This window comes from Telopea speciosissima, chromosome 8 (assembly GCF_018873765.1).
Source record: "Telopea speciosissima isolate NSW1024214 ecotype Mountain lineage chromosome 8, Tspe_v1, whole genome shotgun sequence".
Classification (NCBI taxonomy): domain Eukaryota; kingdom Viridiplantae; phylum Streptophyta; class Magnoliopsida; order Proteales; family Proteaceae; genus Telopea; species Telopea speciosissima.
Genome location: NC_057923.1, coordinates 5440433 through 5467659, shown reverse-complemented (window position 1 = coordinate 5467659; position 27227 = coordinate 5440433). Strand labels below are relative to the sequence as shown.

The following is a 27227-nucleotide window of genomic DNA, read 5'->3' as shown; positions in this document are numbered from 1 at the left end:
AAGGGTCCTCAACTGCTTTTGGTGATATCACCGGCTTGTTTGGCTCGTTGCAGTGGATCGTTCCCAGCTCCCGGATGGCAACATGGTTTCAGTGCACCGTAGCAGATCGGGTATCGGTCACCTGCAAAACCAATATGATATTGATACGGTATCAACATAGATCAATCGTATCTGACACATTTGCCCCTGATTTCTCTTTTTAAAAAAAAAGGTTTTTGACTGTTTTACCCCTTATTTGTACTGTGTCATTGATACGTTATCGACCCAGTATCACAATCGGCAACTAACAAAACTGTACAATACCAATACCTCAAACCATGGGCTGCAATGGTCAACTATAGTCAATTGATTGATCAATTTGAACATTTAGGGGTAGACTAGTAGTTAGATTTTTTTTTTTTAGGGGGGGGGGGGGTGTAGAGAGACTAGTAGTTGTTTACCGAAAAAAAGAGAGAGTAGACTAGTAGTTGTAATATTAGCTAATGACTTCGTGCTCCGCACAAAGAAATTATAAAAGAATTTATAACTACACATCGATAATTAATTTAGGGGAAAAGGGAGAGGCTGGGCACCCCGCTGTATAACAAACTTATAGGACCTGCTTGATCAACAAAAATGTCTGTCCTAACAATTCTGAAAAATAGGTTTACACCAGAAAATTGCCATGGAATTGTACTTAATTTTTTTAGAGCAAACTTTTCAGGGAAAGAATTTGGGGATGGTTCATGTGAAATTGGGTTCATATCAGTTTGATATGCGGAGGGGTGTCTGAGTTTTGGTGACTATGATTGACTCTCATAAAGCTGCTGAAAACTCTGGCTGGAGAATTTCTACATGAAGCTTTGCTCCTTGCCCTTTTAATCTTGGTGCAGGGATCTTCTTTCTACTGAAAGGGTTGTAGAACTATGCATGCTTTCCTACCTATGAATATTCACATAGACCAACCATTGAGTAAACAGATCACAGCTGAGATTTAGAATCTGGCAGCAACAGAGAGGGAGTCAGCAATAGAGACTCCAATGACAAGACACCATGGTGGAGGCAGGGGGTTGGGAATGGGGGAGTTGCAGGTGACGAGCGGGGACAGGGAGCAAGATGCATAGGGGCCTCCGGGCAGTGGAGGGCGGGGGAGGGGGATAGGGATATTGAAAGTAGAAACTACAAAAAGCAAATACTTAAATAGAGAAATATAATCAAGGGGGAAAAAGAAAAAGAAAATTGGTTACAACAATCAGTTGTAACCACCCTGGTTACAAACAGATTAGCCCTTTATTTAATCACCCTGCAAGAATGAAGTCTGAACAGGGCACCTAGCCGGCATCCGAAACCCAGTGCATTGACACTAGGGAGCAAGGAACATAACTCTACAAGGTAAGAGTACAGCACACTCATACACATCAACCTCTTCCAATTCCTTATGAAAGACTAAACTTACAGATGATGCTTTGATCTTTCAATCTCATAATATCTCTAAAATGAAAGAGCAACAAGAACAGCATTCCAACCGCCTTGAAGTATCGGAATATGAACCTGAAAAAAAATTCACAAATTCTTGGCAAAAAAATGAAAAAAAAATTGTGATAGTGATGTATAGAAAGCAGAGCTTATTCCTCCCTCAAAAGAATAGTCAGCATGGCAGCTCAGATCTCCATACACCACTGCAGCCTAGGCCATCTTGCTATCAATACAGCAAAACTAGATCTACACCAATTATTGCCAATTCAAGTCCACTGACAAAACTCGAAGTGAGATCAGTTAACAACATCAAGGACCAACTTGCGAGACTTCAAAACAGACCACTTCAAGCGACGGTAATAACCAGCCTGGAGAAGTGCAAGTGACAGCAGAAACATCCATTTGAATCCCATCTGCATTTGAAAGCTAGCAAGTGAGCAATCACTATTTTAAATTGAGATGCCACTGGATGAAAAACTGAATCCACCCATTTACCAGTTTCCTCTCTTCCATTTCTGGTTCTGCTGCCCAGGACAAGAATGTCACAACATCTTTCCCCATCTGCACCAACATTGTAGAAAGAATCTGAGCATCCAGATCTTTGAAAGCAACCTATGTGTATTCTTAACTAGCACAAAAAAATTGCATTGTTAAACTTCAACAATTACCTGAGACTCTGTTGCAGGGGTACCATCCTCATAGTCGACAGCTCCATCAATCAACATTTTGGGCATAGCTATTGCCCCTCCAGGAAAGTACGGATTATAGTGTAGCCCTTCTCGAATCTAAAATTCCAATTAAAAACAAGACATTGTTAAATAGATAAATAAGGGATTCAAAGTGGAAGAGAACCACAGACCCAAAAAATAAAAAAATAAAAAAATAAAAAAATAAGAGGAGAAAAATACACACACAAAAAGAAGGTGGGGGGAAGGAACCCGACTTTTCAAGTCATCCTGGTAGGGATATATATCTCCCATACCCTTTTCTTATTAATCAATTCTGTTTCCTTATTTTTATTTCATTTCCCAAAATTTCCCCTCATCCCCATTGATAATCCTACTGCCAGCCATAGCACACCCTAAATCTCATAAAACACCATTAATACCTTCAATCAATGGCCTGCACGTCTACATCCCTATATCCAACCACCAGCCATTAAGATCTGATTTTCGTAACCTGTTCATCAATCTAGCAGCCCAAGTCTCGACATAAATGTCCATCAGACTCTAATCATCACCTTGATTGTCCACCATCAACTCAACCCTTCCCCCCCTCCCCCTCCCCCTCTTCCCCCCAACACACTCAGGTTGCCAATAGAAACATACAAGAAAAATTAGGCAGGAGAAATATGGAAATTGTAGAACAAGGAAGTTTCAGGTTGCATTACTTCAAGCATATGTAGCATATTTTAATTAATCTACATGATCATGGAAGCAGAGAATTACCGAAACACCAGCAGGAGGATCACGGTAGCCAGTTAGGAGGGAAAATACATAGTTCTGACCATTGTGGCGAGCCTGAAAGGACAAACGTTGAATACTGCTGCGTTCACCAGTTATTAAAGGAAGAAATTGAAATTCAGAACGTTGGGGTTACCTTGGTGATAAGACTCAAATCTGGGGGATATGCCCCTCCATTAGCAAACCTTGCTGCTTGTTCATTTGGATATGGCTGAGGGAAACGATCACTCGTCTTACCAGGGCGAGTGAACATTTCACCTTCATCATTAGGCCCATCGACCACCTCAATCTCGGCAGCCATATCTTTGGTTTCTTCTTCTGTATATGCCACTCCCACAAGATCACGGAATGAAAGTAAAGACACCGAATGGCAAGATGCACAAACTTGTTGGTACACCTGGTGACCACGACGGATCCTGCTCACATGAAATAAGTGCTCAAAGTGTCATACTGCATTCAAAGAACCTTGAGATTCCAAATATAGGTTTAATAAACCGCAATACTACAACAAACAACACAAACCAAAATTATTGCAGTATCTTCTATGCTCAATGATCTCAGCATAGCAGCCACAACGGGTAACAAAAACAAGTAAGAAGCCACTGTTTTGCTTAAATTGTTTTACACGAGAGAGAGAAGAATCATCCACTCACGATGCATGGTCGTATGAACTGAGAATTCCTTCATGAGGCCAGGGGTAATTTGGAGCCTCTAACCCATGCTCTGCCTCATCAGCAGATGCTACTGCTGCAAAACTCAATAGCCCAGAAACACCTGCTCCAAGGAGTGCAAACACTCTAAGCGACTTCATGCCAGCGGATCCAGATCCATCTTGATCCTGCTTTGATATAAGCGATGACAATGCCGGAGGGGCCTGCAAATTAGAGAGCAGATACTATTAGCAAATAACAGTGAAAAGTTGATCGAAGATAGAATTTCTGGAGGATTGTGTCAGATATAATGTCAAACAAAAACCTGATAACCGATTAGAACAAGGTTTCAATGAAAGGCTAGGACTGATCCTAGTACATAAATTGTGAACTCGTCGATCCATCACAGATTGGATCAAGATTGGCCGGGACTCATCCCAACCCGATTGAGATTCAAATCCCTTAATCCTTGAGTCGAAACTTAACCAAACTCAGGAAATGTTTGAATACAAAACCAGTCAGGTCACTTAAAAGGTTTTGGAGGGGGGGGAGCCGGGGAGGTGGAGGAGGTTTGGGGGGGGGGGGGGCGGCGGTGGAGGTCAGCACCATTAGATTTTTATTTCCCTTGAAACTGATAAGTGAAATGGCCAACAATTAACCACAATGCTGTCTTCTGTACCTTTTCCCCGTTGGACTTTGATCCCTAAGATAGATTGCCTATAATTCAACGTAGTTCTTATACTTCGGGTTGGTTAAAGTACATAAAGAATGGCATACAAGCTCAGCCAAACAACCGGTACTCTAAACATAGCAAGAAATTCATTAAATTAAAGGCCAAAGAAAATAGTAACTAACCTAGAAAGGCTAAATTAAAGAAAGCTCCACAACTACAAGATCTTATCATGTCCTACTCTCCGTTTCCTTCTTCCCTTCTCTTAATAATCAGGAAGAGCATTTCTCAAAATAAGAGAACGTGAAAAAGGTTGGAAACTGCAGCAAATAAGGAGCTGACAGATTCAAACTTCAATGCATGCGTCAAGCAAAGTTTAAGCCAAAGCCCAATCCCCCCCCCTCTTCTTCTGTTCTTCCTTTTGATAGATCAAAGGGTTATATCAGGATGGAGAAGGAAGTCCTATCATGGGAATGTATGCATAAGGCACTACTATGCTTAACAAAGCCCCCAAGAAAGATGAGACCTATAGGACAAGACAGAAAAAATAGGGGGTGGAAGAAGAGTGAAAACTAATTGAACTTTGGTATACTCATGGAAATGTTTAAGCAACCGCCAAATGAAAATGAAAACATATGTAGCACCCATTTTCTGACAATAAGCCCAAAATAAACTGAAAGGTTTGGAATGTACACCCCAATATGAACTTCAACATAAAAAGCATTACAAAAAAAACCTCTAATGACGATATGAGGAGTATAACAGGCATATAAACTTGTCAAGTCCATGCTTCAGTTCTTGAGGTGTTAAAACACACAAACTTCAATTGAAGCACAAATTTCTTGCACTTCAGGCAGGGCATAAGCAATTCCCGTGCCCGTGTTAAAACACACACACAAATGAGAGTAAAAAGAACATCTATTAGTTACAACGACATAGGAGTATGGGAACTTATTCCTCTTTTTTCTTCAAAAGGACGGCAAAGGTACCAAAATTACTGCATTAATGTCCTGTCCACCTAAACAGCTCTCATGTTTGACATGGACAGCCTTTTTCTCATGTGAACAAACATATCCTTGCAACACATATTAGTCATTTTTCCATTGCATATTAGGTGTCATTTCCACCTAAGCAAGCTCAAGTGCTCAACTATCCAATGTAGAAAATTTCTTTTGATCTTTTTCTTGTATCATTACCCTATCAGCCAACTACAATGCTGTTACTTGGAGCTCAATCATTTTCAAAAGCTGTTTTGCAGTCCATGTGTTCAAAGTTTTGGATAACGTTGGTTTATTAGAGGGTAAGTGTCTTCCAAAAGGGTTGTACTCCTACTTTGACCAACAGTATGCAAAGGTTCCAACTGCACTAAAATCTAAAATGTTCTCTTTGCTGGGGAAAAAGAAAAAAAAATGAATTTCAATGTTAAAACTACAAAAATAGAAGCTTTACCACATTGTAAAGTTCGCAGGAATGCAGTTAGCAATTCTATCCACTACTGGATATCGTTTGTATTTTAAAACCCAAAAATATCAGGGGGAAAACAGAATCTGTTTAAGATATATAATATTAAACAAACTTTCAACATCATTACAGGTATTGAACTAAATGAGTAAATGTACTACAGATACTACAACAACAACAACTCAGCCTTGTCCCAACTAAATGGGGTCAACCACATGGATCCTTGCCCTCCAATCAGCTCTATTCAAGGTCATACTTGATACAAGGCCTAAGCTATGCATGTCTTTCCTCACCACTTCTCTTAAGGTCACTTTAGGTCTGCTCCTGGCTCTTTTAGTTCCTTCAATCTGAATCAAATCACTCCTCCGTGCTGGAGCATCCAAAGGCCTCTGTTGAACATACTGTAGTTTTGATGCATAGGACATGTGTACACTAAAATTCATGCCAGACAAATACAAGACTTCTGTTCATAGTTTTTTCCCTATTATTTTCAACCTTTTTCTCTTTTCACCCTCACCTGTCCCATTTATTTTCCTGACATCTAGACAAAAAAATGGTCTAGGGGATCTCACAGTGCATGAAACAAATTATAGCGACATATTAGCACTATTTGCATGTGATAAGGGCAATGTTACAACTCCTAGCATCTAAGTTTGTATATCCATCCTGTATAGTTTGGAGAACATTTTTTGGAGATACGGGACATAGAGCATGAACTATACATAAACTGTCACACATGGGTTTGGAATCAATGTTCCTGACAGTAACAAATACAGTCCTGTCTATGTTAATATCATACTAATTAAAACCTCCAATCAAAGCCAAAAGATAATAGACCATTTGTAGACCATGTCCACCTACAGTAAGATCTGAATCGCTTGTAGGGGGATTTGAATAAACAAGAAGAATAATAATCGATAACAGTAACAATAGTACAAATAATAAAATGAAATTATGGGTCACAAGATAAATTTCTTTTGCAATATAAAATTAGATGTTGGCAAAAAGGTTTTATTTGCTTTTGAAAGCAAGTACAGTGTACTAATTGACCTCTGAAGGAACTCTTTTCAACCTCATTCCAAATTTCCTTTAAAAAAAAAAAAAGGCATACGCCATATTCTCTTATATTCTTAATAACAGCTGATACAATTTCTGGGTGGATCATGTATACAAGATATTTTGGTGACTAGAATTTCTGAATTTTTTATACTTGGATCAGAACTGGTGAAGATTGGCAGAAGACTCAGTGTCTGGATACATCTTCCGTTATATCACAATTTGGAACCATGATAGTCTACCTGGTATATATTTTCCATTCCATAAATGATGTGATCCCGGGTCAAAATCCTAAGGTCCCAAGTAATAGAAAACTCACATTAAGATATTTTCCATTCCATAAATGATGTGATCCCGGGTCGAAATCCTAATGTTGGACTTATAGGCCCACCCAAGTAATAGAAAACTCACATTAAGAACATTAGGGGCAAAACCGTAAATAATTGAAGTTCCAAAAGTGGGGTGGAAATCTGGTTAATAACCAGATTATTAGAGGGGGTACTTGGTATGCAAAAGGGTTAAGATCACAATAGGTATTATGATTAATGTAGTCCAAGATTGAAAATAATCAACCTAGAAGCCAAAACCAGAATTTGTTCTTCAAAGGGTGACTCAGTTAGGGTTAACTAAAGGGAAATGTCAAATTTAGGGCTAAGGTTTAGTGAGGTTTAGGGTTTGATGGTATGGTTAAGGTTATATGGTGTAGGGGAGCCTTCCACCGAAGGTTACGTTAGCAAATAACAGGTCTACAGCTGCTAAACAGAATAGGCAGCAAGACTGGTCTAAGTCATTACTTGTCATTTTCTAATATATACTATAAATTATCTAACGGCAAAGTCTTGTATTCCTATTTTGATTTAGGATGGAAAGAATTTGCTAAATATATTTAGGGAAAGAGAATGCTACCTGGGCGTGTGTGGTATGCTGCCCCTGCACCCAGACATGGGTGCACGAAAAATGACCCCCCCATGGAAAGGCAAATTTACCAGGGGTATGGTGGTCATTTAGCACGCCCCTGTGTCTGGGCGCAGGGGCAGCGCACCACATGCACCCAGGTAGCGTTCTCTCTCCCTTATATTTATGAAAATCAAGAAAAAGTAAGGTCCTAGACTCCTTGTCCTCATTGTCAAAATCACCCATTGCCAGAGGTTCAATGGAACATGGAGTTCAACAGAAAGTAGAGAGCAAAGAGAAGAGGAAGTAGATAGGAGGAAGGAGAAGAAGGCCTACATCTTCCAAATCAGAGGGTGGGCCCCTCTAATGTTATGGGAAAGAAAAAGGAAGACAGAAGATAATTGTTGATGGTAAAATTCAATTTTCCCAAGTCAACCAAACAAACAATAGGGTGGAAAGTTACATTTTCCTCACTTTATTAATCATGCCATTCACCCCTCCAACATGAGGAGTCCACCTCCCAAACTTTCCCACCTCACCCTTGTCTGCCTACCAAATGGGCCCTTTATGGAACTTGCATATAGGGTGGTGTATTGAGGAAAAAAATTGCTTCTTTTTTGGGGCATCAACTACAAAAATTCAAAGATAAAGGTATTAAGTATGCAGTGAGGAGTGGCAGCCTATTTTTGGTCGTTGTCTCCCTAATTGACGAGTACAAGGTGCAGCTCGTATAGGGTAGAAAGCTGCTTGCTTGTTTTGTCTATATATACTCTTTTTAATATAATCTTTGGAAGCAACTAGACAAAAGATTAATAGCATTAACAGTAATGATCTCGCTATTATTATTGTCATTGTGGTAATGATGATAAACAAATATACACTCCAAACCAATAGTAATTGCAGAGTCTGCTGCACTGCCTCATTGACTCTATCATCCCTCTTTAGAGTAATAATGAAACCAGAACTTAATTTGCCAGGCAATATCAAGACATAAATACAGTGAAGAGAAAATCAAACCAGTCATTATGGAAACCCAAGAAGACATCAACAGATGCAACACCCAATCCACAAGCTTACTACCCATGCTTAATAGGTTTCTTATAGGGGCAACACAACAAGTGAGAAACCATGGAATAATACACTAATAACTTTTTAAAGGTTTGAAATACAATGAATTGACTGTAAAATTCAACAAGCATCATGGGTTTAGAAACTAGAAAGGTGATCATTCTGTCAACATTTTGAATTAACGAACATCTTAAAAGAAATTAACTTTCAAGAATATCAATAGTTCCTATACTTGGCACTATCTCAAAAGCCCAGAAGAATTTAGACCAGAAAACAATTACCCATTGAAGAATTTCTTCGGAAACTTAATTCTTCCAGTGATCGATCAAAGATAGAACTGGACGCACTTTACAGCAGTCTAGAGTCTAGAGACTGAAAATTATTAAAAATAAAAAAGATTTTGACAAAAAACCGTAGCTGAACAAAAAGGAAAAAAAATGAAGGAACATGATTCTCTATAGCTCAAGCAGCATTCACAAATCGTGACTCTTTAGATTACAGGCAAAGGAAAACCATCGATCAGTCCAAACACCAAATGGAATCTCTAATATTTGAAAGACGTATATCATTCGATTATTTATATATTTCCCGAAACCCTCAATAGAAGAGCGACATAAAGGTAAATAATCACCCAGAAAGAACAGAAATGATAGAGAGAGATAGAGAGAGAAAGAGAGAGATTACAGTATATTGGGTCTGAAGTTTCCTCTTCAACAACTGATGAATCGCTCTCCCCGCAGCCATTTGAATCGTTTTTCAGGCCGATTTCTTCAGAAAAACAGCGAGAGTCAGCGGCTATGATCCGATGAGAATAAACAGAGAGCACAGAGATCTGAAGAAGGGATTAAATTCCATTACCTGCCGGGGATTGACGCACGAAAAACCACCAGCAACACCGCGACAGTATTTGGAATTTGGATTCCTCAAAGAGAAGAAAAAGTATTGAAGAATAAGGTCTCCCAGCCGAGACGAGACGATACGACTCACGCAAGAGAGACGACAGTAAGAGAAGAGAGAACAATGGGCAGTTCTGTCATTCCAAGCCTCCGAAGGCACATTTATTTCTATGTTCTCAGTTGAGCACTTGAGCTTGAAAGTTGGGATTCTAGGGTTCGAGTCTTCGCTCTGCAGGCGAAGAGAGCCCTTTTGTCGCCACGTAAGAGAGAGATGGTTGACCTAAAAGTTTCCATTACATCCAACGGTCTCAAGTTTAAAAACTAAAAAAAAGGAAACGAGGTGCATTAGCCACGCGCCAACGCCCGAACCAGTAACAGGTCAGCATGCTCTTTTATAACTGCCGTTTGGCAGTTTAAATGGGCCTAAAATTTATCAATAGCTGGCGTCCAATATTCCATGCTTACAAACCAAATCCGGTTCGATAACGAATGATTCCGTTTTGATCCGATTTGGTTTTGATTTATTTGTCTTTTTTTTTTTTTGAGGGGCAGGGAGGGGGAACTGAAGGTGTCCAGCCTTTGGTCGACTAATTTTCCTAGGGCTCGTGCACGACCCCGCAATACACATTTATCAGAAGATATTGGGGCCTCCATGTTCATCAGGGAGTTTTCTTTCAAACGGGTAACCCCAAGGGGGTGGTGGAGTCGAACTCAGAACCTTAAGCTTCTTTTCGCTTTTCTTTTACAAGGTTTTATCTACGGAAAGCAATTTTTTTCTAGCTTTTGGGTTTTAATGGTTTTTGTAACTTTTTCCGGTCCGATTTTCAATCGGTTACATAATACCCCAAGAAAGCCGACCCAGTAAGGAATTGATTTGGTTTGATTTGAATTTGTTCGATCATGTTTGATCTGGTTCGGTTTTGTTTTTTGACATTCCTTCATCATGCTGTGATTCTGCCAAATGATAAAAATAAATAATAATAAAAAATTGATAAATTTTGATTGTATTTTTACTAGTAATTAATAGGGTATCCTTTTAAGAGACCCTTACAGGTACCAATGGGGGCAAATTGATAGAAAACAATGTGTTATATGGAATTGAATATTAATAATTTAATTTACTTGTTTTTTTTAATTATTTTTTATTTTAGTTGTGCTTCAGACTTCCATTCAACTATTTAAGGATTTTTAAATTTAAATAGTATAAGGGGAAAAGAATGTTGCCCGGTCGTATTCCCCTATACCTACACACAAAGGGGTGAAATGATCGCCCCGCCTCTCCTATTGGATGCTCGCATTTGCCCCCTCATTAGCCCAACATTGATGTAAGAACCACGTGACTGGCCAGCAAACCCTTCCTCATGGTATAAATACTATTATCTTAGGAATGCTAGCACTATGAAATGAAAACTCTTTACGAATTTTACAAAGTAACTTACCACCATACATTCAGACTTTTGAACCTATGAAATAAAATAGGGATGTTGTTCTCTATGCCGCAGTGCAGCCTGTGCCCAAGCACATGGGGGTGGGCGCAATGATCACCCTGCCCCCCTACACAGGCTGCCCATGTGTCTGGGCACAGACTACGGCACAGAGAACATTCTCCTAATAAAAGATTACAAATTTTAATATCCATGTATAAATGGTTGTGATAATTTTTAAGTTTTGTACAATGGTCTGGTTTGTAGTGCCCAAATCCAAGGTTAGGTAAATTGGAATCCGAGATCGAATCGATCATTGCCGAGTTGGATTTAAAATGATCGAAATTGACCAGATTTAATCAAATTCAATTTCCAATCCAAATCGGCTAATTCAATCGATCTGATTCCAATTTTTGAAATATCTAATCACCTTGCAGTATCATTCTTTGACATGGCACAATATATGCTATTACCAAGCTAAGGCATTTTCGAGCCTTTTTTTCTAATTAAAAATAATATTGTCAAAACTCTAAACCATGCATTTGGGGAGGGGTATTATAATGCAGTTGATTAATATCTTATGTCTTTTACCAAAAATAAATAAATTAATATCATATGTCAATATCTACTAACCAAATAAAAGTCCTTTTGGGGTATTTTGTGATCATCTCTGGCACGCATCTAATGATCGTACATTGGTACCAGGTTTTTATTTTTTTTATTTAAATGTGGGTGAGGAAACTTAAAGTAGACGAGGAACATGAGATCTAGAACTCAAAATCTCATGGAGGCTAACTCTACTGCACTAATCTTGACCCAGCTGCGCTAGCAACTGTCCTCATGATAATATCAATGTTTCAAATAAATGGAAACAAGCAAAGCATTGGATCCATGGTTCATGCAATTGGAATCAGCTGATTCGAATCAAAGTCTTCAATATATGATCCTGATGCACAAGTGCACAACAATGACAAGCTCTGTGAGAGTTGTTTGAAATGGTATGACCATATGCAACGGAGACCTAGGGATGGCCCAGTAAAAAAAAGTGATATGATTCCGATTGAAGGAGCTAAAATAGCTAGGGGCAGACCTAAAATGACCATAGGGGAAGTCGTGAGGAAGAACATGAATGACTTAGGTTTTGTACCAAGCATGACCTTGGACAGAACCAATTGGAGAGCAAGGATTCATGTTGCAAACCCCATTTAACTGAGTTTCTCTTGACGTGTTGGGTTGTGTGTACTTCTTCTTACTATCTTTCATTTTTTTTTAATAACTTTATTCCGTTTGGATCCATCTAGCCGACCCCATTAAATTGGGATAAAATTGAGTTTATTGTTGTTGTTGTTGTTGAAGAGCTTTCTCAACTATTAGCTATTTTCAGAGACATAAATCCTTTTTAGAAGGTGTCAAAATAGCTCGATTAGCCCATAGAATCTCACATTTTCTTTTTGCAAATGTCATCTTCCTATGTTGTCGAGGTACTCTTGAAGATGTCAACACCATTCAGATAATTATCCATCTTTTTGAGGATTCTAGTAAGTTGTGTATAAACATTAGTAAAAATGAGCTCTTTTTCAATAGAAGCACCTACAACAGGGTCTGCCACCCAGTTTGTTGGGTTCTGGACTTTTGGGTATGAAGAAAAGCGTTGGGCTCCTTTGTAGCGCGACACAGTGTGTAGTGCACCATCTGATGGCCCTATGTGCTAGAGCATGCAACCCAACACATAGGTAGTGTGTTGGGTTGCGTGCCCCAACACACAGGGCTATCAGATGCACTACACACTGTGTCGCGCTACAAAGAACCCGAATCCATGAAGGAAATGTCTTCTTCCTCTTTTCACTTAGGAACGTCTCTCTTCATAACTAGATCTTCCAGGAAATCTTTCCTTCCAACTATGCATTAAACACAAAACAAGTTAGCTTCTTGGAAATCTTCTTTACTCACCTAGGCAGGAAGATCAACAATACTCAAATCTATTATTGGCTCCATGCCAACCTCATTAATGTTCTGTTTCCGTATTCCTAAGTCTATATGTTCTCTACTCGATTCCATCAATGCACGATTTTGGAGAGGTGAGACCAAGGACAATCGATAGAGTTGAGCTCGTCACCAGGGAGGCGTGCGCCCAGTGTGCTGCCAGGGGGCATCCAACAGCTGAGCTGTGCCGCACACATCTCGGCGCATGCCTAAGGATGTGTGCAACACTGCCCAACGGCTGGCAGTGCCCTGGCAATTCCCTGCTCCCTGGAGACGATCCTGATCCCAATCAATAGCTCACTTTGATTTCATGGTATCGTATGTGTTAGCCTAAAAACTCTGGAGGATTGGAATTCAAGTTGAGCTTTGTCCACAACAATTCACTTGGGTGGAGCAGTCCACAACCCAAAATATAGAACATAAGACATCAGCCCTCAACACCAAGGTTGGGAGGGTTGGGGGGGACCTTTATCCGTTGTTGTAACTACAGCGCTGCTGTGTACAGTGGGCCACTGTACACATATGGCCGCTGCTGCACCGCACGATGCGCACAGCAGCGGATAAAAATTCGGGGTTGGGGTTGGTGCAAATTGCCAAACACACCCCTCTTCCCCATATATAGCTGGCAAATCCACATTTCCCAAGTAAGATTTAATTGTTTTACCGTCTTTCACTCTTTTGCGACTCTCCCTATTGTTATTTAATTGAGATTCTGGGTTCAATGGATCTTGATCTCAGATTCAGCTTTGTTGCGGTCTCAAACATCCACGGTTTTCACTATCCAGTGGTGACGTCGAGCATCCCACCCTCGGGGCCAATCCTTCATTCAGTATTGGAGTTCCTCGACTAAATCTTATCTGGGTTTAATGTACTCTTTTTGGGGTTTCTGTAGTAACAATTTTCTTGCCCATTTGTCCTGTACACGGAAGAACCCCTTTGACGTCTGAAGTGCCGAGAGCTTTTGAGTTTTCGAGTTGTTCTCTTTCTTCTGCTAAGTAGGCTGTTGGAGATCCAAGGTGGTTAGTAAGTTATAGATTTCTAAACATGAGATCTGTGATGCAAATCTGTTCCAGTTAGCTTCAATCTATACTGTACTTGTACACATTTTATTACAAATTTAGTGGGTGAACGGATTTTACTGTTACGAGTTTCCTGGGTTTATCAGAAGGCAGGAAAAAGAATGAGGTTTGCTGAGGATAAGGGTTGTTGTAATTATAGACGAACACAGGAGATTTCAAGCAGCACAGCTATTAATTTTGAGTTTCACAAAGGAAATGATACCATTCAGGGTTCTCATCATCGGATGGCATTGGTGAAATCGATTCCATCAAAATGGGATGATGCACAGAAGTGGCTTGTTGAATTGTCAAGGAGAGGAGATCGAAACCGTTTCAAGACCAAACCTCGAAACTCAAATGTAGATGACCGGAGATTAATAGGCCCTGCTCCGCAAATGGAGAAGGAATCATCTTGTGGCATAGACGAAGGGGTTGAAGATGGAAGCCTATGTCCTACAAGTTCTGTTCAAGATGAAGGAGAGACAAAGAAGGTAGACTGTAACGAGTCATTTTGGCGAATTAACATGCCTTCTGAAGACTTGTCATCGGCCTTTAGGTCTGTTTGTGTACGGGATATGGGGACAGAGATGACCCCCATTGCAAGTCAAGACCCTTCAAGGACAGCTACACCTCTTAGAGCCACAACACCTGCGGCTAGGAGCCCCATCTCTTCTAGATCATCCACCCCAGGAAGGTGCTATGCGCAGGCCCCTGAGAGCTACCAAGCATGTCTCACATCATTGAAGAGCAGAAATGAAGATGTGGCTTTTGGCAGGGGAGGGGTTGTGACCAGATGGTGTAACCCAGAGGAAGAAGAATCCAATGCTCGCAAGATATATGAACACAAGAACAATGAGCAAGCAAGGAAGCCCAATCTTTTACAGAACCAGGCCATGGCTTGGGATGAAGCTGAACAAACAAAATACATGGCAAGGTGATTTACTGTACTCTTGCCTATGGTTCATTAAATATTCATCTTCTTCAACCTGCAGGCATGTCTTTTGAAGTCTGGGGTCTTTACAGTAGATGTTCCCATTAGTAACTATTCTAGAGTAAGTAAGCTTTAACACAGTATGAAGGGTTATTTGGGGGAGAATTCTTTAATTGACTGAAATCTGGTGCTCTGAGATGTTGTTTGAAGTTTCCAATCAAATAGATAAGACTTGGATGAAATCCCATCATCTCCAACTGACCTGCCAATTGACCATTACCACCAAACCCAAAAGTAAAATTCTCTCTAATATGTATAGATTTTGTATTTTCAGATATAAGCGTGAAGAGGTGAAGATACAGGCTTGGGAAAACCATGAGAAGCGGAAAGCAGAAATGAAAATGAGGAGGATGGAGGTACTTTACTCATCTAACTATTCTAAAATCTCATCTTACAATATTACTTACGCAGTAGAAATTCATGCAATCAGGTCTGCTAGTAGAATACCTTTTTTCCTGAAAATTCCTGCATTCCAAACCATATGTACATGTGAAAGCTGTTTATGCATCAGACACATCTTGTATGGAAATACTGTAATTTATCCCACTTATCATTCGAAAGCCTAATCATTGATACAATCAGGTGAAAGCTGAAAGGTTGAAATCTCGAGCAGAAGAGAAGTTGGGAATCAAGCTTGTGGCAACACGTCGAATAGCTGAAGAAAAGCGTGAAAATGCCGAGGCTAAACTGAATGAGCAAGCTGTAAGGACTTCTGAGAAGGCAGACTACATAAGGAGGACTGGCCATTTACCCTCTTCCTACTCCTTCAAGCTGCCTTTGCTCTGCTGGTAAGAACATACAGATAGTGTTATGATAGTTTCAATTAGTTAGTAATTCTTGTTGTAGTACTTCATTCTGTTCTGCTGCACTTTCGATCTAATGTGGATTGTTTCACTATGGAGGAACACTTTTCTGGGCCATGTTGCCTTCCGAAAATTAATAAGAAGAAGATCAAGCATAAACCCCCTTTGATTAATCTGGCTGTAACTTGCATTGAAATAAAGATTTTGGGATGAACTTTAGGCTGTGTTTGGTAATCATTCTCGGAACAGATTATGGGTGTAGAATGCATTCTGAAGCCCGATTCTTCTCTATTTTCTAGCTTCAGAATGTGTTCTAGACCTAGAAACTTAGATATTTAGGGTTTAGGATTCTGTTGGTTTAATGTAAAATATTGCCATTCTAGAAGTTGATCTAGGCATGCTAAGTGCATTTCATTATTAATGCAAAATCATGAAGTTAGTTGAACATTAGAACTCTTTTTTTTTTGAGGGGGGGGGGGGGTGTGGTTGACATTCTTGGTCATAGACTGTATTACATTCTATGAAATTACTAGAATAAGATCGTTGACATGGAAGCTTAGTAATCAAACCAAAACTCTTAAGGGTCTACGAACAACGGTGGTCGTAGATCAGCTTACTCATATAGGGGCTCCTGCTTGCTTGTTCTGATGATTGTAGACCTGGTTTTTTAATATTTTATTTTAGCAAAAAATTGGTTGTTGCTATCTAAGTGTGGCATAACACCTATCATTTTTTTTTGGTAAACGCAAAACACCTATCATCAAACATAAAAAATTGGAGCCTAAGAAACTCCATGTTGGTTGAAATTTCATGGTTGTATTGAACTGATAGCCTTGTTCATTTGCTCGTGCATGACATGTAACTACGAATAAGTCAGAAAGGAGATATAGATATGATTAGGGATCAACAACAGTACTTGCTCTTAGGCTATGTTTGGAAGCCAAGAAAAGGAAAAAAAATTAAAAAAATTTCGATTTTGAGGAGAGAGAGAGAGATAGACACATAAATCAATGATTGTGTCATCATGTTTTTTGTCTTATTATAATCTTCTTTTATTTTCTTGTACTTGAATTCTTATTTCAAGAGGAATGGTAGCGAAGCAAATAGAGATTATACCCTATTAACTAGGGGTGCAAGTTTGGCCCTGCCCACCGTGAGCCTGAACGGGGCCTGGGTTGAGATACCTTGGCCCTGATGGTGGGTCAGGGTTGAGAATTTCCAACCCTGACTGGGTCAAGGTTGAGGCTTCGGTTTGAGCCCGGCCCACCCCAGCCCGTCTCCTTCTTCTTTTTCATGTTCTTTCTTCCCTTTTTCGTTTTTTGTTCTTCGTCTTCCTCTTCTTTCTTATTTCTTTTTCTTATTCTTCTTCTTCCCAGCGTGGCCAGCTCATGCATCTCCCTTCCCCCCACCCCCCCAATGGTCAGGGCCAATCAAGGTTAGCCCAGCCAGACCCTGAGGGCGGTTCATGGTTAGATTTTTCTGGACCAGAATCAAGGCTGGGTCGAGCCTGGGCCCAACTAAGGGGATTCAAGGTCGGGCTGGGGTTTTAAAAGGCACGACCCAACCCAGCCCAACTCTGTTGCAACCCTACTATTAACTATTTGGTTGTTGAACTCAGTGAAGTTGATAGTCACTGAACCTATTAAATGAGCGAAAGGAAATGGTATACATATGAAAAGGCAAAGGGTTCTCTGCCACTTCTCTGAGCAAGCGGGGTAGCTACCCATCCTCACAAAACCTTTTCTACTCATTTTACTCTCTCAAAAGAATTAATTAAAAAAGGAGGGGAGGGGTCGTTGCTAGGCTGTGTTGCCCTTGCACCAGTGGTGTTTAATAGGGTGGGATTTTTGATTTTAGGGGTCATTTTGCCCTTCCTATGTCTGGGCGTAGGTGCCACACAGCTTGGGAAATAGTTCTCTTAGCTAACCACATACAGTATAGTAGCTTCCTCTCTCAGCCTCGCATGAAATGGCTACTTTGCCCCCTATGTATGAAACCATTTCATCGCTCCTATCCCATAAAAATAACCAAGTAAAAATGAAAAATAATTAAAAAAAAAATAGGGCAAGAGATCATTGTTTGGTCATGTAGCACCTACATCAACACGGGGGGGGGGGGGGTTGCAATCAACACATATGAGATTTTCAGGAGAGGTTGCGTAGTAATTTCGCCACAAGAGCCACGTGATCAAGCAACGTTCTTTTTGCCAAAAAGATATTATAGATCACCAGGGGCCTCAAGATACTTGCAAAATTCGGACAGCTTCCTTCTATCTTGAGAAGGAAATTATCTTTGTTGCTAAGTGATTACATTGTCCCATTTTCAAAACCTCATAAAAGTTCAAAATGGGCCCTTGCATGTTGGCAAAGGGGACCTCAACAAATTTAATTAGTTCAATTTATTAGTGTGCTTAGTTTTTAATTTTGAGGTTTAAAATTAGTCCCTGGAGTGGAGTCCAGATTAGCTCCCCATATGTAAAGGCTTCATGTACGGTTCTATGATGACCTGTCACTTTGCTTCTATAAATACACTTCTTTACTGCCATTAAGTGTGTTTAGAGAGATACTCATGGAAGAAAAAGAACACATGTAGTCTCGAAATTATACATGAAAGAATCGTTATACATACACTCCACCTAGGGAAGTTGATTTGGGCTTGCCTAATCATACAAAAACTTGAGCTTTATATTAAGGAAAAGGTTTCCATCACACCCTCCTGCCTCCACCATCATATGGACTGCTGACTTGGTAATCTGACCATTAGATAAAATTGAGGATGCCTTGGATATGCCAAGTTATGACCCACTATGTATGCACTTTCCCTTCTGACTTTTTTGACAGTTCTTGTTGAACCTCACCTCTCCAAATTTTATAACAATACTTGGAGATGTTAGATTGGCCTAGAATTTAACTATACTTTAGGTAATGATATTGACATAATACCCACCAAGGCCTCAAGTTTGGCCTCAACTGGACAAAATGGGAGCCTATCAAAGGCATGACAGATCGGTCCAAGTGAGGGTGTCCTGAAACCTAACTCCCAATAAGTCTTACAAACTTTATGACATATAGAAGGCAATAGGTTCTCTAGGCTAACACCCCTCCTTAGAGAGGAATCTCTTGGTGGGCGGCTGTTTCTGCCATTTGTAGGGTTCACATGGCCAATCCAATTATCCAACTACAAGGTCCTCTCAGAGCTTCTTGGCCTTATCTATTACACAATCAGCTACATCCCTTCTCTACCTATCCATCATTGCAACTATAAAACATAGTATTGAGTTTCCCTCCACCTACGGTGAATGGGATCCTATTTATCGGGGAATAGGAGAGGCCGAGAGGGTATCAAGAGGATATTTTGAAATATACAAAATCTTAGGAGGGGTTTGTGAACCCTAGGATGGTGCGTGAATCATCCTCTATGGGTGGAGGGAAACTTTATCCTAAAACAAATGCTGTACAAAATGCAAAACTTGATGATGGAGAAATTTGTAAGGGTTTAAGTTGTTATCACCTTATTGTTGACATTTTATTTTTATAATCATGTATCGTTTCCTTGACACCTGTGGCAATTCAGACGGGCTGAAATTTTATGGACAAAAACAATCCATGGTGCCTTATTCACATGTCAAGTTTTAGTCCTGTCAGAGTTGTTCACATACCACATTAGAGGAAACCATTAAAAACTTACAATGAGAGTTCATGAGAATATGAGAGGTACAAGGATGTACATGGGAGGGCATGCTATTAGATGGAAGGGGAAATGCTTTGATTTGAGGCTGAAATTTGACATGTTACTAATTGTTGTATTTATATTGTCTTAAAGTTTCAAAATGAGTTTTAAAATTTACCCTCTTTCTTGTTTATTGCCGGCCTCCAAGCTTGAACCCATAACCCCGGGGTTGTATTTAAAAAAAACAAAAAGTTGGAACAACTTTTTAGTCCCACATTGCTTATGAAAGAGGGTGACGACTTGCTTATTATCCATCAGAATATAAAAGTAGGGTTCCTTGAAGAGATGTATCTTTCATCTCTTATATCCGGATTGGGCCGGGTGTTCTTCTCACACTGGCTGGGTTGGGTCGTTTGGGTATACATGGGGCTGGATCTAGTAACGTATAATTTTATGTGTCTTTTCTTTTGGATATACCCTAGGAGAGGCCTACAATCTTGGATTCGGAATCTCCAAAGGAGATAAAGTTGTTCCATTTGTCACACCCTTTCATGCAGTCGTCTTCAAAGGGGCACATTATCTCAATAAATAGAGTATGGGTTGGCAGCTATTTCATTCATTCTTCAAATTCATTTTCAAGCTTCTTCCTTTTCTTTCCGATTTGTTGAGTGTTGAGCACAACCTTTGGATTTGTTGAGTGTTGAGCACAACTCCAAAAACCTTTGGAGTCCTTGGGTGGCCTAGTTAGTGAGTGTAACACTACTAGTTGGTCTCATAGTTGGGGTTGTTGCATCTTGGAGGTTGATTGGCTAGTAATCCTGTTGCACCAATAAGAGACCTCTATAACCTTAAGGAGAGTGACTTGTTGGCACAACTAAACCCGATGTTCCTCTACAAAAACAATGTTATAAAAACTGTCTACTCTAATTGTCGTGCACTCTCCTACAGTTGGTCGACATTGCAACTCAAAGAAGTCTTATATTCTTTGTTAGGGGTGTCAACCAATTGGGCTCGGTCGGACTTAGCTGGGCCTCACGGTGCTTAAAGCCTGCACCATGACCGTCCGTTTATATAATTGGGTCGGGTCTGAACGGGCTCAGTCGGGCTTGGCTTTAATCGGGTAATATAAACAATGCATAACCAGGCTATGCGCCTGTTTAAGTTTAAACACGCTTCAAACAGTGCTGCCATTTCCGAATAGTGTGACGCCTGATTTCGTTCCTTTCCAAAATAATAATCAATTAAGATTAGAAACTAAACATAATATGTAATCTAGATTTTAGACACAGTTCAAAATAGAAACAACTATAAAGGAGTAACTCATACTAATACAAAGGGAATCCAAGCAAATTAAAAACTAAATAAAAAATTAACAAAGATCTCCCACGCAATGTTAGGTAGAAATACTAGTAATGGGCCTCAAACCTGGCCTCAAAAGTTGGGCCTATGTAGGGCTGGCTGCTAGCCTGATGGGCTGTCTTATGCCTGCGCATGTAGTGTTGGAGTACTAGTAGAAGACGCCACGAAAATGCACCAAGTTTTTATATGTCCTATAAAAAAAAATCTATAATTGTAAGACATATTTCTATGTAATTACATCTCCTATCCTATATTTGTCTTAATTACAAATTTCTCCATGTGTACTCAACAATGACACCCTCTCCCCTACTGGTGGTAATCAATTACAAAAATACCCAGGCTGTTAGTTTCCATTCGTTAAATTGTGACGTGTGTAAGGAATAACACTTTTAATCCCTAAAATACCACTTGGTGCATGTGACATTACCTTTTTACCCTTATTTCAACTACTCATCTTCTTCTTCTTCCTTACTTCAAATAGCGGGTGATGAAAGCTTTACCCATGACCTGCAAAACCTGCACTCTCCAAAGCACCCTCATTTTCTCTTTTAAAATATTTTTTGTCTTTTGATTTAATATTTTTCTGTTTCATTTATTTCTAAAATTCCCCAAAACCCTAGAGATCCCATCTCTCTTTCTCTCTTTCTCTCTTTCGGTAATCTCACTCTACTTTGACCCGTAACTCATTTTGGTGGACAAGAGGTAACCACTTGTCCCTTTTGTTTCCATTAATACCCCTCCTCCCCTTGTAAATGGTAAAAATGGGACAGATGGTTACCTCTCACACGTACGTGTAGAGGAACTGAACTCCTTATCTTCTCTTCATACCAGGGTTCTAAACTTTGTTAATGATATTTTTTTTCAGTTTGTACAGGTCACCAAGGACCTATTGTCTGGAGAAGGGTGGCCTACGCCTAGTTGGCTGCCTGCATGCATGGGTGGTGTTGTGTCAAGATATCGTCGGGTGGTCCTTCGGGTGCCGCAACCTACAAAAAGACGTCAAGGACAAGGGAGAACCGGTGTGGTCCCAGCCTAGGACTCTCCGATGTCTAAGTTAGATCTCTCTGAGCAACAGATGAATAACTAGAATTCAAGATGGGTTAATGGGGTAGAATACCTGGGTATTTATAGCTGTGTATGGCAGTGGAGAGTCTAGGTAGTTGGTGATAGTCTCCTTGGTAGTAGAGTCCATCACGTAATAGATCACCTCCTCTTTTGAGGTAGAGTCCGGGTAGGGAAGGTGTTTCCTAGCGGATGGACATGTGCTTCCCTCGCATATTGGATAAGATCCTTGAGGGTCGTGCATAGGCGTGGTTCATCTCCTTAGGGATAAGGTTCCTTTGCCGGTAGGATGATGTAAATCTGGGTGGTGACCTTGGTCCTTGCGTGACCTACTGGGTCTCTTCCTCTTAGGTCCATCAGAAGGGTCTTGATGTAGCCGGGTCTGAGCTACCCCTCCTTCATGCCATGCGACATGGCAAGTCAGGTTTGGTCCGAGTATTTATGGTTTATCAGGTGCCTAGCTTGGTGTGGGCTGCCAAGGCCTGGCCAACTGCCTGCTTGCGGGGGCAGCCAGCCTGGTGCGGGCTCTTGCACCTAGCCAGCTGCTTGTGTTCACATGCGGATAGCTTGGTGCGTGGGCCTGTGCCAAGTCTTGCTCCAAATTTGATTTATTTATTTATTTTTTGTTTTTTAAAGTTGCAGGTTCCATAGATTCACGGGCTTCAAGATAGAACACCAAGTTTTTATATGTCCTTGAAGCATCACTACTATACTTGTGCTTATTTCATTGAAATGCCTTCTCTTCCACAAGGCACCGTTGCGTGTTTGTGATCTACGATCACCTTGGGTAAGGCTTTTCTTGCTACGTTAGCATGGTTTGACACGGTAGCAGTTGCAAGATCGGGAATAACCTATCTAACTTGTGTTACGACCAAGAGCTAACTGAAATCTCCTAACCCTAAGGAAAGCCCCTGTGCGATTTCTCAATCTTCCTCCTGCCCCGACAGGTCCTAGGTTCCCCCTTGTTGGGCCATCGGAGCAGCATCCAGTTGGGGACCACTGTACTTTCATAAATGGTCTTCAAGACTTGCTTTCATCAACGATGTTGGTCTTGGGGTGAAGGGGAATGCTAAGAATTGCCAGATTTTCAAGAAGAATAGCTCTAGCTCTGGAATCTATCTTTTGTTCCTAAATGTGTCATTGAAAGAAACTATTGAACACAAAGCGCCTAGAAATCTTGAACATAAAGCGAAAGAAACTCTTAAAGGGTCAGGTTCGATCAGGCTGTAACTGGTCGGGCTAAGTCGGGCCTTGAATCGGTCAGTTCAGTCGGGCACCCACCGGGCTAGGACACCACATCTGGACCGCACATTTAGTAAATGGGCTGAGGCAGGCTCGGTTGGTTCTACTAGTCCGAGCCTGGAATTGACACCCCTATTCTTTATCATGGGGTTTTATTTTACTACAATAATCATGACCATTTCTCAGACATCTAACAATGTTGGACTGCCACGTCACTCTTCCATGTGGCAGAGATGAAAACCATGGTTACCATGCATTTGTCGCCATTATAGTTTGAAATCTTGTTTGTTTTGGTTGAAATTTCAAATATTTCGAGTATTTTGATCGAGTGGTAACAAAATGCAACATCGAATTGAAAAAATACAATATTTCAAAATTTTCAGAAATTTTGATCATCTAGGTTAAATTTTTTTGGAAATCTCAATCATTTTGGCATTTTACACCCACAAATGGCCAAGCAGAAGAAATACCATATTTTGAAGAAATTTCGATCAAAATGAAACACCGAAACAAAATGAGATTTTAAACCTTGGTCACCATAGGTGATGATGATAAGATTTTCATCAAAATAAAATATTGAATAAAAAAATTCCACTTTTTTTCAAGGGTGAATAAAAATTCAAATTTCATAGTTTCATTTGTTCCCCAAAGGCCAAAGATTTCATAAATGGCCATGCAAATATGCACTGTCGTTTGCCCTTACATATAGAGTTAGAAAAATCATAAACCTTTCACCCCTAGTTAAAGCCTCGAGTCTCCTATGCTCTCACATGCAGCCGTGTATGAAAACTGTCTCTCCAAAATACAAAATTTAAGGAAACTGTTCGCGCTTTGTGTGGAATTTTATAGGCAGGACATTGTTTTCCAGCGAAGCAACACAATCAGAGAGTAGGGACGAAACAAATATTGGGGCATTTTAATAAGGAAGATCAATCAGATAAAACCCAGTTGAAGTCAAAGTTGGGGATTATTAATACTTATAATTTACGGGGGAGACAGAGAGAGAACGAGGATATTTTGGGATTCATAATAGAGACTTATATAGGGTTTTGTGAACTTTAAGATGGATTACTCAACCTTCCCGTGAAGGAAACGTACAGTTTCTCTAAACCCTTTTTATAGACTGAATCAGTGAACCGCCTTCACCTTGAAGGAAAAGTTTGTTCAAATCTTTTTAGTCCGACAAACATGTCCAAACCCTGACTGAACTACCTCATGAAAGCACCTCAATATACTTGTAGTCCACTACCTCTTTAGAGCGATTTTATAAGGTTTTCCTCAAGGGAGCGGCGCCGCTGCCTGTTCCCTCTTTTTCTCTTTCGATCGTTGGTTATCTCTTCATATAACTTTCACTTTCAGACTCCATGACTATTAAAATACAAAATTATTTAGGTTTCTTATTAGGGTTTTCTTTTCTTTTCTTTTCTGGGTTTGGATTCGGATCTTAATTTCCGAACCTAGGTTTTCCGATAAAGAATTCCTCGCTCTGGCACTTTACAGGTTTCTTCTTGTTAGGGTTTTGGCCGGAAAACATGGTGGTTACGGGAGATCTGGCTACAAGGTTGATTCATTGTCTCCATTGGCCCATTTGAGATCGTTGTCCATGTATTCTTTAACATATAAATTCTAGATTAATTATTCCTTTTAAAACATCTACATTAATCTTAATCATGTTTGGTCACCATGGTGAAAAGTCTGTCTAATCTTTTTTCGGTAAATTTGTGAGAATTTAGATACAGATTATTTGGTTGATATGTAGAGTGTATAAAATTTGTTAAGAAAATGAAGGACGATGTATTTATGAAAATAATATAATATTGTGTAATGTGGTGATTCACATGAGCATTAATAACTATTTTAATCAAGAACTTAGGTTAAGATTTTGATGAATGGAGGAAATGTTCTAATGTCTGAGATATTTCATTCTTTTTGGTTGACTTGAATGTTTGACACATGACGGAGCCTGGAACATTGGAGATTGTTAATCATTTAAATTGACATCTGGACTGATTGTGAAGATCTAATTTTTTTGATACAATAGGATTCATGTAAATGACCCCATTTCGTAAAATATTAAGGAAGTTGTTATAGGTAGGTAGCAACTTATAAGATAGTATTTTTATGGTCATGGAATACATGGACAATGATCTTAAACTGCCAATGGAAACTATGAATCAGCCTTTTAGCCAGAAAGTGAAGAAATTAATAAATGCTTGAAGATGCTACAGCGGTCAATGGGTTACCATATTGGCTCGTCAATATGGGAGCCCATTGAAGCCGTACACTCATTTGGTCGTTAATCTATGCTACAGGTGAGTTTCAAACTTTTTTTTTTTTTTTTTTGTTATTTATTTTATTGTAATGGTCTGTGATATAGGTCATATCCAGCCTCCCATGCCAGTCAGACATCTATAACAAGACCAAATCAGAAAACCGGATCAAGAGAAGAAATATCCATGGCCCTACTAGTTCCTATATCACGATCTCACACCAAAGGCATACACAAGTAAACTTTACAAGTGGATTATCAATGTCATAACCACTAACAAATGCTGACAATCTGGTTAATGATCCCTGATCGAATCACCAGCCTATCTTGAAGAGTACTACTTAACCCTAAAGAGTAGAGAGCATTCCAGAAACAGAGCGTAGAAGAACATTTTAGGGAATACGGTCGGAGATATATAACAGTAAACAAAACAAACAATGACAGGACTCTAGAAACTAGGTCATCATCGATTTTAACCATTGGAGAGACTCTAAAACCAAAGCCCCCATCTCTGGTCCCATTAATTACTGCTTTACTCCAAGATCTAACTTAGACATCGAAGAAATCTCCAACTCTCCCTATCTTTTGATTCTATTATTGTGCAGGACTACGCTGGATCAAACCAAACCAAAGGAAGGCAGATCCCGGCATCAACAATCTGTTTTGATTTATATTAGTATTGACGAGTTTTGTCCCTTCCCCTATATTCTTATACTTCTTCCGTATTTTTGAAGGCTAAGAGTTGCAGGCTATATAGAGCCTCCTTATGAGTATATGTTTTTGTTTATGCTTTTTTGTTTTTTCCTGGTGCTGCAGCGAGCTTGGTCAAAAACAGGAAATAAGCAAAAGGAGATGGCATATATATGAAAGGGCAGACTGAGCAAGCGGGGTAGCTACCCATTCTCACCAAACCTTTTCTATTCATTTTACTCTCTACTCAAAAAGAATAAATAAAACAAGGAGGGGTGATCGTTGCTAGGCTATGTTGCCCCTGTACCAGCGGTGTCCAACAAGGGTGGTAATTTTCACTTTAGGGGGTCATTTTGCCCTTCCAATGTCTGGGCATAGGCACTATGCAGCGTGACAGACTTCTTTTTTTCTTGTAAAAAAACATTTGACTTGGTGTAGAATATGCTGCTTGACGAGAGAGACTTTTCCCATATAAAAAAGGGGCAATTTCCTAGTTCTACTAGATTAAAAAAAAAATTTACGAAATCGATAGTTATAAATTATATCAAAAGTAGTTTTCTGTCTGGGAGTGTGGCCTATGCCAGCACTCCCATGTATCTGTCTCTCTCCTCCTCAAAACAAGGGGGTACAGGTGTCTTTTCATATGGAGAGAAAAGAGATAAATTAAAGGGAGTGTTGGCGTAGGCCACCCCCGAACAGAGTTCTTTTCCCCAAATTGTATTTTGCATTCCTAAGTTACTCAATTTAAAAAGATTTATCAATTCCCCATGCGACCCAAAATGCCCCAACGTCCTTCTCTCTCCTTCTTCTTCTCTAATGGAACCAACCACTCTCTCCTACAACCACTCCCTTGATCTCCCCCTTCCTCTGCAATCCCACCCCACCCTTCTCCTTGCAAACCCGCCCTACACCACCCCCTCCCTCTTTCTCCCGCTCTCTCCTCACTACCCCCTCCCTCCCCTACAAGCCCGTCCCACCATGGGGCTTGTTTCTCTCTCTTCTTTAGATTGTTGCTGCTTGTTTCCCACCCAAGAATTTTTCTCTTTATTTCTGATTTTTTTTTC

The 27227-nt window shown here is 40.0% G+C and overlaps 2 protein-coding genes across 2 annotated transcripts in view; one reads left to right on the top strand and one right to left on the bottom strand.

The window, feature by feature from the left end:
• Window positions 1–1247: 1247 nt before the first annotated feature.
• Window positions 1248–9646, bottom strand: LOC122671465 (cytochrome c1-2, heme protein, mitochondrial-like). The gene is made up of 8 exons (XM_043868686.1): window positions 9576–9646; window positions 9402–9485; window positions 3572–3792; window positions 3055–3334; window positions 2904–2975; window positions 2124–2240; window positions 1951–2016; window positions 1248–1868 (listed from the first exon to the last, which is right to left on the bottom strand). The coding sequence occupies exons 2-8, from the start codon at window positions 9459–9461 to the stop codon at window positions 1752–1754; spliced, it is 933 nt and encodes a 310-aa protein (XP_043724621.1). The 5' UTR covers window positions 9462–9485; window positions 9576–9646; the 3' UTR covers window positions 1248–1751.
• A 4334-nt stretch (window positions 9647–13980) lies between these two features.
• LOC122670910 (cyclin-dependent kinase G-2-like) overlaps window positions 13981–27227 on the top strand; it is a 35094-nt gene continuing 21847 nt past the window's right edge. The window contains exons 1-3 of the mRNA XM_043867943.1: window positions 13981–15012; window positions 15344–15425; window positions 15652–15857. Coding sequence (XP_043723878.1) covers window positions 14201–15012; window positions 15344–15425; window positions 15652–15857 — 1100 coding nt within the window. The 5' untranslated portion in view covers window positions 13981–14200. The remainder of the gene's footprint in view (window positions 15013–15343; window positions 15426–15651; window positions 15858–27227) is intronic.

What these genes read in the sequence shown, in the direction of transcription:
- LOC122671465 (XM_043868686.1), bottom strand. Translation starts at nt 9,461, where the DNA reads ATGGCTGCGGGGAGAGCGATTCATCAGTTGTTGAAGAGGAAACTTCAG. An exon ending in ATTTGAGTCTTATCACCAAG is followed by an intron (nt 2,976 to 3,054) that starts GTAACCCCAACG and finishes TTGTCCTTTCAG; the next exon opens with GCTCGCCACAATGGTCAGAA. An exon ending in CCCCTGCAACAGAGTCTCAG is followed by an intron (nt 2,017 to 2,123) that starts GTAATTGTTGAA and finishes ATGTTGGTGCAG; the next exon opens with ATGGGGAAAGATGTTGTGAC.